Raw genomic sequence first — 13,091 nt, 5'->3', positions numbered from 1 at the left:
ATTTGTTTGTCTTTCGGCCATTTAAACTAGAGATGTGCATGAATCCCTGTGTTTTGGATTTGGCAAAACTGTTCTCAAATGTTTTGGCAAAAGTGTTTTGGTCTGGGACTCTGGGCCTGATTCAGAGCCGGACGCTCTGACAAGAGCGCTCGCCCTGAATCAGGGCCCTCCTACCTAAAATTGGAGCGGCCTCCTGGCCACTCGCATAGCTGTGGGTGCCCACCCACAGCTTATGCGAGTGTCCAAAAAGATGGTCGCGATGGTCAAGACCATCGCGACCATCAGGCTTGCGACGAGACCCTGTGGTAGGGTCTCGCTGCCGCAAGCCCAGGAGTGCTTTTGGCTCTATCAGAGCCAAAAGCACTCCCACTGACATCACTAGTGATGTCAGTGGGGCTGGCCCCAGACGGTAGGCGTTCCCATGGGAACGCCTCCATCTGGGCAGCAACGCCCCAGCACGCCCACCAAAGGGGGCGTGCTGTCACTCACCATCGACAGCACGCCCCCTTTGGTGCGAGACCCATAGCGACGGATTGGCTGTTGCTATGTGGGTCTCGCGCATGCGCACAACGGAACTCCCTCCGTCATGCACACTAGGGCACCATCGACCCGCTTGCGAGCGGGTCTGAATCAGGCCCTCTGTTCGACTCAGAAGCCCAAAGTCCGGGTGTGTTTAGTTTTCAGCAAAAGTGAACCGCTCATCTCTAATGGGTTTGGTATGAAATACTGGCGGCACGGTAGCTGCCGTGTCAAATCTCGACAGCGGGATCCCAATGACTGAAGATCCCGAAGGGTGGTAATAAGTACACTAACCCTAATCCTCGCTTAGTGGTGCCTTACCCTCACCTAACCCCAGTGGTGCCTAACCCTAATCCCCCTTCTGCACCCTAAACCTAATTCTCCCAGAGGGGTGCCTAACCCTAATCTCCCCCCCTATCCCCGGGGACAATGATACTTACCCGGTGTCCGTACATTCGAGATTCCGGCGATCGGGATGCTGACACCGCTATCCTGATCTCCTTCATTTCGATGCCGGTCGGGATTCCGGCGTCGGTATATCGGCAGCCGGGATCCCGTCCGTCAGCTTTTTAACTATATGCCTCTCTAATATACACTGCTCAAAAAATTACAGGGAACACTTAAACAACACAATGTAACTCCAAGTCATTCACACTTCTGTGAAATCAAACTGTCCACTTAGGAACCAACATTGATTGACAATCAATTTCACATGCTGTTGCGCAAATGGAATAGACAACAGGTGGAAATTATAGGCAATTAGCAAGACACCCCCAATAAAGGAGTGGTTTTGCAGGTGGTGACCACAGACCACTTCTCAGTTCCTATGCTTTTTGGCTGATGTTTTGGTCACTTTTGAATGCTGGCGGTGCTTTCACTCTAGTGGTAGCATGAGACAGAGTCTACAACCTACACAAGTTGCTCAGGTAGTGCAACTCATCCAGGATGGCACATCAATGGGAGCTGTGGCAAGAAGGTTTGCGTAGTGTCCAGAGCATGGAGGCGCTACCAAGAGACAGGCCAGTACATCAGGAGACGTGGAGGAGGCCGTAGGAGGGCAACAACCCAGCAGCAGGACCGCTACCTCCGCCTTTGTGCAAGGAGGAACAGGAGGAGCCCTGCCAGAGCCCTGCAAAATTACCTTCAGCAGGCCACAAATGTGCATATGTCTGCTCAAACAGTCAGAAACAGACTCCATGAGGGTGGTATGAGGGCCCGACGTCCACAGGTGGGGGTTGTGCTTACAGCCCAACACCGTGCAGGACGTTTGTCATTTGCCAGAGAACACCAAGATTGCCAAATTCGCCACTGGTGCCCTGTGCTCTTCACAGATGAAAGCAGGTTCACACTGAGCACATGTGACAGACGTGACAGAGTCTGGAGACGTCAAGGAGAACGTTCTGCTGCCTGCAACATCCTTCAGCATGACCGGTTTGGCAGTGGGTCAGTAATGGTGTGGGGTGGGGTGGCATTTCTTTGGGGGGCCGCACAGCCCTCCATGTGCTCGCTAGAGGTAGCCTGACTGCCATTAGGTACCGAGATGAGATCCTCAGACCCCTTGTGAGATCATATGCTGGTGCAGTTAGCCGTGGGTTCCTCCTAATGCAAGACAATGCTAGACCTCATGTGGCTCGAGTGTGTGAGCAGTTCCTGCAAGACGAAGGCATTGATGCTATGGACTGGCCCGCCCATTCCCCAGACCTGAATCCAGTTGAGCACATCTGGGACGTCTCACTCCATCCACCAACGCCACATTGCACCACAGACTGTCCAGGAGTTGTCAGATGCTTTAGTCCAGGTCTGGGAGGAGATCCCTCAGGAGTCCATCCGCCACCTCATCAGGAGCATGCCCAGGCATTGTAGGGAGGTCATACAGGCACGTGGAGGCCACACACACTACTGAGCCTCAGTTTGACTTGTTTTAAGGACATTACATCAAAGTTGGAGCAGCCTGTAGTGTGTTTTTCCACTTTCATTTTGAGTGTGGCTCCAAAACCAGACCTCCTTGGGTTAATAAATTTGATTTCCAATCATAATTTTTGTGTGATTTTGGTGTCAGCACATTCAACTATGTAAAGAACAAAGTATTTAATAAGAATATTTCATTCATTCAGATCTAGGATGTGTTATTTTAGTCTTCCCTTTATTTTTTTGAGCAGTGTATAATAGTGTATATAGGGGTAGATGCATTTATCAAGCCTTAGAGAGAGATTAAGTAAACGGAGATAAAGTACCAACCAATCTGCTTAAAGGCTGTGTTTGAAAAATTATAGTTAGGACTCTGAGCTTTTTCTCTCTCCAAGGCTTAGTACATCTCCTACCATATAATTAAAAGTACATGAACTAAGCATGTGCCTTATGTTATGCCACATCTACAGAAATGATTAAATACAGAGCTATTGTCTTACCCTCCTTACTTGCCACGACTTCCTAATTGTATTCACATTTATTTTTAAAAACTGATATATTATAAATAGAACATTTGTATTAAAATAGACAGGAAATTGATCTAATTATACCCACACCCGTTTCCGAGAACAAAGTATGCGAAGACCTAAACTACAGTAACATTATGTAAATAAATGGCTAACATGAGAGCTGATGGTTATAATTAGGAATAAAATACCTTTTCGGGGTTTCAACTTCTTGCTATAAATCCTGGATTTGCTTCACAATACACTAGAATTTGGGTAATGAATGCTCTGTATTACACTTGGTGTATTTTAAAGTGCAACCATCAATACTGCACAAGGTAAATGCTGCCATTTTATGTGGCAAGCCAATATTCATCCTATTGATTAGAACTAGAGGTATCACTGAGGCATGAGGCATAAAGTGACTCATTACGCAATGATATTAGCTCCTATTTAATTGATTGCCCGTACTGTCATGAACATTGCTTAAGCCAATTTGTAGACCGGAAATACGCAGAGAATATTACATTAATTTTTGAGTAAACCAATCACTTATGTTGTGAATCAGCCAAGAGATTTGATCTTAGACACAATAATAGGGGCAGTAATGTTATATTAAATGCACACCTGCTTTCTTGATTAATATTATTGTCCTTTTAAATCCTGCGGCCAAATCATTCAAACATGCGGCGACTTTGGAAAGTGCCACTTTTATCCCATTGGCTCCTTTATTTAAGGTTTGATGTCTTATAGACCTGGATGTAGGCAAGCTGCCTTGTCCCCTAGGCTAGTTGATGTCTTCACTTATAGTAAAGTAAAGGACACCTCTATGTATGGATTTTATTGTAGAACTAAATCCATCTAAAGGTTTTAATAATATCTGGGTAATAGTGGGTAGATTTAGACATCCCATTTTGTGTTTGTCACTAGATTACCTTCTGCCACACTCCTGTGATCACTCTTTGTCCTACTCATAGATATAATGGGAATCCAGAAAATGTGTCCGATAGAAGTTCCCAGTTTGTTTCCCGGCTTTGGAGGGTATTTTGACCCAGGGATCGCCCGGCCTGTACACATGCTGCAAGGACCCGGCGGTGATTGACAACCCAACTGGGCAGGCAAATTTAACTGCCCGCCCAGTTGAGCTATCAAGCCCGGCGCATCAGGCAGACGATTGGTAAGTGTGTATATACATTGTCAGATAGGTCGGCGGGTCGGCCAAATAGCCGACCCATCGACCTAGTGTGTACCCAGCTTTAAAATATGGAGACAATAAAATCGTATCTACCTCTGATAGATGTAATTAAAACCTTTGCACATTCATTCCATTATCAGGTATACCTCCAAGATAAACAGATAAGAGAAGCACACAATAGTGCATATCAGAAAAATTCATAACATTTATTCATATATTTCACAGGATAAGTATCACAAATACATCATAAAACCCCAAATGGCGTGACGTAAAATGACTACCCGAGAAGACTGTGTAAGAGGATGAAATGACTGCAGCCTTTATCTCACCTCGACAAAAGATTTTTATTATCCAAAACGCTTTGGTGTGGTGACCTCCTCTGCTTCCCCGGACCATTCCTTCTGGGTGGTTTCCTGGCCCTCCTCCTCTTCCCTGGTATGAGAATAAGGGTGCGGTTACTGGCGGCTGGAACGGCTCAGATGGGGCCAGGGGATCTACATCGGAAGACACAGACCCTGGCCATGGCACTCCTCCTCTTCCCCAGTATGAGAATAAGGGTGCGGTTACTGGTGGCTGGAACGGCTCAGATGGGGCCAGGGGATCTACATCAGAAGACACAGACCCTGGCCATGGCACTCCTCCTCTTCCCCAGTATGAGAATAAGGGTGCGGTTACTGGCGGCTGGAACGGCTCAGATGGGGCCAGGGGATCTACATCGGAAGACACAGACCCTGGCCATGGCACTCCTACAAAACCAGGCCAAAACGCCTCTAGTTTGTTAAATGGAACCCATGGCTGCACCCTCCCTGCCCTTAAATGGCCACAGTCTGTTAATCAGCAAACGATATCACAGGACCGGTTCTACACTTGTGCAGTACGGGTCCTGCGCATCCTCCCACTGTCAGAGATGTATGCAATCCATCGGGTTTTCGTACATCTCTGAATCAGACCATTGGTTCCTTGCTCACAGTGCACTATAGACGTACTTCAGCAAGGAACGCAGTTGCTAATATGAACGCAATTGGCCGATTGTTGTGTACTGCGCATGCGTAGTGCATTGCAGTGTGCATGCGTGAACCAGCTATTGCGATCGGGACTGCGATCGCAGCGGCTACGCAGACCCATCGCAGAGCGATTGACAGGAAGTGCTGTTTATGGGTGGTGACGGGGGTTGTCGGGCACACGCACGATTTATTACATGTGATATATATCGTTACATCTCCGTGTCATTGGGTCGGCACATCGCTGAGGTGTGTGCCCAGCCAAACTCATTCACAAATGCGAATATACAGAGATAGATGGAAATAAGTATGCCTTAATATTTTACTGAGCATTTCCCAAACATTTGTTATAATAATCCTGGATTATACATACAGAAGGGGATATTTAAAATGATTGTGCGTACAAGTCCGATGGTGGGTGGGCTGCGCATGCATCATCGCACACAGTGCCCCCCGAGTCACAGCCTGATTGACAGGCTAGGGCCGTTTAGGGGTATGGAGGTGGCGGACCTTGACCGTGTTCCTGAAAACAGGGACGTGTTGTCCCCGTTTTCTAGGAGTGCCGAGGCAGCAGCTGTGTGCATAGCGTATGACTGTGAATCAGACCCTAGGTGCCCCAAACCTGGTGCACAGGTAACATTGCTTAAGAACCTGTAACAAATGACCAGATTATCTGAAGGTGACTATTCTGATCACTGGTACAAGATGGTATCAATTATTACTTACTTATTAATATTTATACAGTGCCAGCTCCTTACAACCGCATAGCGCTGTAACATTAAGCAGTTTGTGACAATGACTGAATAAATATATTACATACAGTATGTATACAGCCTTATTCAGTGATGTGCGCTCATCACATGGCCGCAGCGGCTTTGTACGCAGCGGCCATTGTACGCAGCGGCTGTGTGATAATACGCTAATGCTACGGGAGGTGGGTACATAGACGCCGCAGCGTCAGATCATATGTGGACATTGGTTATCCGAGTGATCCTCAGTTTACTCAGGATGACCGGGGAATTCACACCGCTGAAGGCAGTGAAGCCGCGTACAAGGATGCAGCCACTGGCTTCAGCAAGACCACAATATGTGGGTGACGCGCCCCCGTTTTCTGAAACACTGCCTGTCGCCACCCCCAAACAGCTGCAGCGTGTCAATCAGGCTGCAGCATCCAGAGCACTGCGAGGGATGTTGCGGTATGAGATCCACACATGCGCAGATCTCACGCCATCGGAGATGTACGTAAGATATTGGGATTGTGTACATCTCTGTATTAGGCCCAGAATAAGATATCATTAAAAAAAAGAACAGATTGACTTACTCTCATGGCTGTATCCTGCTCTGAGTGTTGGTCAGTGACTTCCTGCCACTGATTGAATCCTGACGTTTATCTTCCGGAGACTGTATGCTCTGGGAAATGGGAAGTTCAGGTCACCCTGAGATAAGTAGGCAGCTGTATACCAGTAGGGACCATGTTATCACACAAAGGACATGTAACAAACCTTGTTTAGCTTTGTTTAGCTGCAGAAAAACATACAGCAATATGCACAAGGACAAAGGGCCTGATTCACTGCGGTCTGCTATTGCTATTCTGCTTATACGCACGCAACGCAGTTGCTAATATCAGTAGGGATATGTAAATATTTGCATTTGCATTGCGATCGCAGCCTAACATAAGGACGCCCACTTCCCCTTACCCACTCCCGTATACTTTGTCAACATAGCGAAACAATCAGTAACATCGAGTAACATCGGACCCATACGCACAGTTAGGACAGGTCAGACCTCACTCAGGAATTGCTTACTTCAGCGCATGCTTATATTTCCTTGGTTATGTAGTATTTTTTTTTTTATCTCCACTCTGCAATGTAACTGCCATCTCTTAAACTGGGTGCAAATTCTAAACTATATTAGCTGATCTTGTGATCCACGATGGATCGCAACGACCATCGTATATCCATCCGATTCATCGTTTGATGAATTGGGTGGTCGCATCTTCTCATTGGATGTGCTGCTGATGGGACAACGCCACATATGACGCACTGTTATTGCATTAATAAGCATGTAACGATTTATTGCAAGTGATATATTTCGTTACATCTCTGTGTCATTGGGTCGGCACATCGCTGAGGTGTGTGCCCGGCCAAACTAATTCACAAATGCGAATATACAGAGAACGATGGAAATATTATTTTACTAAGCATTTCCCAAACATTACATGTGCACGGCATCTATTCTCCCACTGCACTGTGGGACTCATGTTGAGGCCCTGCACACGCACAGCGGCCGCTCCGGGGCTCACTACAAAAGGGGCGGCTGTCGATGGTGATCCACAGCTCGCACCGTTGTGTAGGCGGGGTGGGGGTGGCTTGCCAAACGGAGACGTTCCCGAAGGAACGCCTGCCGTTTGGGGGATGTCAGTGGTGAGCTTCCGGCTCTATTAGAGCCGAAAGCTCACTGGGGCTTGTGGCAGATGAGACCCTACCACAAGGGTCTCATCGCAAACCCCGATGGTCGCGATGGTCTTGACCATCACGACCATCAACCTGGCCGCTCGCTAAAGCTGTGGCTGGTCACCCACAGCTTAGTGAGCGGCCTGGAGGCCGGATTTTAAAAAGGAAGTGGCCGCCCTCATTCAGAGCAAGCACTTGCATTTTGCGAGCAGCTCTGAATGAGGTCCTGTGTGTGCTTTAACTCCACAGCCAGCCATCGGATGGGCATCGGAAATCTGCATCTGATGGCTGGCAACCATCAAATTCCTGGTATTTGATTAAAAAAGTACTTCCATCGAGTCGGAAACATTGATGGCTACTAACTATTGGTTTCCGATGCCCATCCCTACAGTATATTGGTAGCTGTTAGTCACTAGCCATCATGCAGAGAATGAGGGAAGGGGGAGGTGATGGGCACTGCTGCTACTGGCTGCACCAGACATGTCAAACTAACATGTCTGCAGTCTCAGCCAGACAGCAGCTGACAAGTGCCACGGTTTATGCAAACTGTGGCTGCCACCAGTGTTCAGTAAAATAATGACATCAGAGACATCCTTATTATTGTGCTGGCAGCCTCAGTGCCATCCCCTCATTTGCTGGTGCCCTAGGCAACTGCCTAAAGCTGCTTAATGGTACTTCAGTCTGTGTAGTTACCAGGAACCAGTGCCTTATGCCTCTATGATGTTACTTGTTACTGGTAAATTAGCAACTGCCTTCTCATGAATATACAGTGGCTAGTACTACTGCCTAACAGCACTGGGGTCATGGGTTATATTTTGACATGAGCTCTATATGTATGTGGTCAGGGGCGTATCCACCCCTTGGCCAGGATGGCACTCGCCAGGGGTGCCGGCCAAGGGGGGCACCATTCAGCGGTGCCACCCGTGGCCAGGAAGCAGAATAAAGATTGGACTGTCTAGGTCACCGGCGGCCATTTACTATAGCAAGCTGCGGGCTCCGAGTGTGCTGCACCAGCAGCGCTGATTCTATTTCCCATCCCCTCTCTGAGTACCACACTACAGGCACTGGCTAGATTGCCTGCTAGGCACCCACTGCCTCCGTCACCACCAGCGGAGCCCAAGTCACTTGCAGCCTGAGGTGCGGGCTGTGTAATCTGCGACCGCACAGCACTACACTACTGCCCCCGCCTCACGTTGCTGGCTCTCTTCTACACTGCGGATAGATGATCCGCCCATGTCCTCTATTCCCCAGCCCTTCTTTCAGTTCAGTGATCCCCACTGAACTGCACTTGAGGACGGGAGCGATTCGTGTATGGAGCAGGGTGACGGCTCCATGAGGAAGTCATCTGAACATGATATGCTAAGACTACAGAAAAGTGATTATTATCAAGAAAGTCCTTGAGTACCATATTTTCCCAGTTATGTATGTATATTATATATATATATATATATATATATATATATCTACTTCCAGTATGTTTGTGTGTAGAAATTTATAGAATATACAGTATATATATATATATATATATATACACATACTGTACATACATAATTTCTTACTAGTACTGTCCATCTTTTTCCACTTATGTATGTATATATTTCTACTTCCAGTATGTTTATGTATATAAATAAATATATATATACACATACACACATACACTTCCTTGCTAATATGCAAATGCAGCAGGGGGTGTCTGACACCCCCTGCTGCATCTGTGATCCCATCACGACCGTGGACCGCGCCGGCCAGCTGGGTAAGCCTCAGCTTACACAGGCTGGCCGGTATGCAAGGCTAGGATTCAGCGACCCTATGATTTCACAGGGATGTGGTTATCATCCCATCATAAGGAATGCTGCCGATCTATATACCGGCGCTGGAATCCCGACGGCAGTCGGGTTCCCGGCTCCAGAATATCGGCCACCTCATCCCGAATATAAGTATCGACAGATTAGGGGAAGGAAGGGTTAGGCACTAGGGGGAGGGTTAGGTTTAGGCATGGGGGATGGAGGGTTAGGGTAGGGAGAGGGTTATAATACCGAACAACAAGTGTCGGTATTCTAGCCCTTTAGGGATGCCGGCGTAGGGATTCTGACAGCTGGGATCTCAAGAACCGGCATCCCATACCCAACCCGATTCCACATTCCCATGCCTTGCTCCTTCTATGTCCCATCACTTTGCTTTCTCTACACTTTTCCTCCTTCACTCACATAAATCTTTACTTCCTCCTCCACTCCTTTCGAACCATCCATTTTCCCCTTCCCCCACTTACATCCACCTTAATCCCCTCCAGCCTTACCCATGGGTACCCCATTTTTTTATGATACATTCTGCAACTCTTAACTACGCCTCATCCACCTACAAAGCCACATTACTTCCATAGATATTTTTACTACATCCTCCTCCTACTAATCCTGATGCTTCTCCTTGTTGCCAGTGATCCTGCCACTTCCCTTTCCCCCATTCTTGTGCGCTTTTTGGAATACAGGCTCTATCAGCATCAAACTTGTCTCCATTCACAATCTGTTAATCTTTCATTTCTTTGGCCACACTTATTTGATGACTACACCTACCCATGCCGCTTCAGCGGGCCCACTCCATTGTATTTTCCTGTGGACCCTTCGTGCCCCAGTCCGACTGGCTGGGGAGACAGAAGGGGAGCTGGCTTTGGAGGCAGAAGGGGTATGGCTGAGAGGACAGGAGGGGAGCTGGCTGGGGAGACAGAAGGGATCCTGCCTGATTAAACAGAAGGAGATGTTGGCTGATGAAACATGGGGGCTAGCTTGGAAGACAGAAGGGGGGCTGGCTGGGGAGAAGTTATAAGTACAGAGTGTAATTCAGGAAATAAGGGGGGCGCCAGTCCATTACTTTGCCAGGGGTGCCCAAACCCCTAGATACACCCCTGTATGTGGTTTATATGTTCTCCCCATGTTTGTGTGGTTTCCTCCAGGTGCTCCCACTGTCCAAACACTTACTATGTATTAGTGCAGTGGTTCTCAAACTCGGTCCTCAGGACCCCACACAGTTCACTTTTTGCAGGTCACCCAGCAGGTGCACTGGTGTATTCATTATTCACTGACACATTTTAAAAGATCCACAGGTGCAGCTATCAGTTTCACTAGTAATTATGTGAGGAGACCTGCAAAACATGCACTGTTTGGGGTCCTGAGGACCGAGTTTGAGAACCTGTGTATTAGTGTGTTTGTGGGATGAGAAATGTAGACCATATGATCCCCAGGGCTTAAGCACATCTTGCTGTAAGGGAAAGGCAGCTTGCTAAAGGTGAAGACCTAAAGTTCTCATGGTCTTATCATCTCTCCCTGGTACTGCCCAAACATACACATTATGAGATCTAAGTATAATGTTATGTAACAATAATACAATAAAATAAGGTTACAATAAAATTCAATTGTGAAATGCAATGAACTGAAACCACTAAAATCACCAATGATGTTTATTTAATTGGTAAGATGTTATTTGACAAGTGGCCGATGGTGTTAGTTGACAACGCAGAAAGGTGACGGCCTCGGCCCAAGCGGATCTTTTCATCACTTTCTCTGGGCACATTCCAGATGGATGACAGAACGTGCGCTACAACGAGCTGTAGTCTTGATCTAAAGGGAATTCAATTAAAGTTTCAGATCAATAATTCATAGCAAGAATTAAACATTTATGTTTTAACAATAGTGAGAATACTCTAAATATAACAGCAATAAAAAGGGAAATTGTAAACAGAATACAATTCCCCAAAGAGTTCTAATGGAAAGTGTGTAATGACAAAGTGTAAGCAATCATAGTAGTCATGTAAAAAACAGTAATTTTTTTTATCCCAACTTTTAATTTGTAATCCAATGGGATTGTGTTATACGGTACATGGAATCCACAGTAAAAATATTTTTCATTTGTCATCCAATGGGATCTTCCTAATTTTTAAGGCAAATACATTTGAAATCTTTTTATCTACAGGAACATCTTTTTAATTGATAGTCAAATAAATGTTTTCTTCTTGTAATGTACTGGAACTCTTCCTAATGTGTAATCTGCATGTATTAAAAAAAAACAAAAAAAACAATGGAAGACACAACCAGTTCCGCTCAGACTTTCTCTGCAGAGTGACTATGAGCTGACTGCTCGGCCAATTACAAGTGCTTTCCTACACTAGCTGTTGTGATTGGTAGACTGTGAGGGGAGTCGTAAGGATTATTTGCTTTAACCAAACATCAGTACAGATTAAATTAATCTCTGCTGACATGGGAAAAAATATAATTAGCAATGCTATGAGGCTCCATTCCTGTCAATGTCCCGTTCACTTAAATTTCATATGATTTCAATAGCGTTTCTATGTGTAGCACACAACTCCATTGGAATAAATGGGCCACTGGAATGCCCACTGACAGGAATGGGAAAGATACAGTAGAATGTTGGTATAACCAATGGCATATACAGCATGGATGCAGGGTCTCTACCCAGCCTCTTGATTTATTGTCCCACCCCACCCCCACTGATGAACTGGAATAAAGTGTAGTTGATAGACTAATAACCCATCTTAGAAGCCTAGTTAATGCAGAAGCCATTAAATTTAATATACACCATACAGTAGCCATCAGTTTATGGGACTGTTTTGTACAACAGATACATACAGTAATTGAGTAGCTGCTTTATGCCACCAGATAGGGGTCTGCTTAGTATATTGGCCACCAGATAGGGGTCTGCTTAGTATATTGGCCACCAGATAGGGGTCTGCTTAGTATACTGGCCACCAGATAGGGGTCTGCTTAGTATATTGGCCACCAGATAGGGGTCTGCTTAGTATACTGGCCACCAGATAGGGGTCTGCTTAGTATACTGGCCACCAGATAGGGGTCTGCTTAGTATACTGGCCACCAGATAGGGGTCTGCTTAGTATACTGGCCACCAGATAGGGGTCTGCTTAGTATACTGGCCACCAGATAGGGGTCTGCTTAGTATACTGGCCCCCAGATAGGGGTCTGCTTAGTATACTGGCCACCAGGTAGGGGTCTGCTTAGTATACTGGCCACCAGATAGGGGTCTGCTTAGTATACTGGCCACCAGATAGGGGTCTGCTTAGTATACTGGCCACCAGATAGGGGTCTGCTTAGTATACTGGCCACCAGATAGGGGTCTGCTTAGTATACTGGCCACCAGATAGGGGTCTGCTTAGTATACTGGCAACCAGATAGGGGTCATAGAAAAATAGGAGCATATTTTACTACAAGGATAGCTTCATTCTAAAACCTAATGAATGGCTAGATATATTATATATTATTGGAATATATCTTTTTTTTCCAGTTTTAGCTGAAGGTTTTCCATACTTATGTTCACATTTCTTAGTCTTATATATTTAGCTTATCTTATGGACCTGTCCACTGCTGGGCACAATAAATCTAAAACTGACAATTATTTAATTTACAACTATAATGGACTAAGGCCCTGATTCAGAGGCGGATGTTATTGCAATTCGCACGCAGACTGAGCGATTGTTTGCCATTGT

The 13,091-nt window shown here is 46.2% G+C and overlaps 1 protein-coding gene across 1 annotated transcript in view; it reads left to right on the top strand.

Annotated features, from left to right (window-relative positions):
- Positions 1-6,137: 6,137 nt before the first annotated feature.
- The window catches only part of LOC148506038 (START domain-containing protein 10-like), a 42,617-nt gene continuing 35,663 nt past the window's right edge, over positions 6,138-13,091 (top strand). The window contains exon 1 of the mRNA XM_088447443.1: positions 6,138-6,371. Coding sequence (XP_088303569.1) covers positions 6,138-6,371 — 234 coding nt within the window. The remainder of the gene's footprint in view (positions 6,372-13,091) is intronic.

Source organism: Taudactylus pleione, unplaced genomic scaffold (assembly GCF_031769625.1).
Source record: "Taudactylus pleione unplaced genomic scaffold, aTauple2 ptg000431l, whole genome shotgun sequence".
NCBI lineage: Eukaryota > Metazoa > Chordata > Amphibia > Anura > Myobatrachidae > Taudactylus > Taudactylus pleione.
This window is presented reverse-complemented; position numbering and strand designations above follow the sequence as displayed.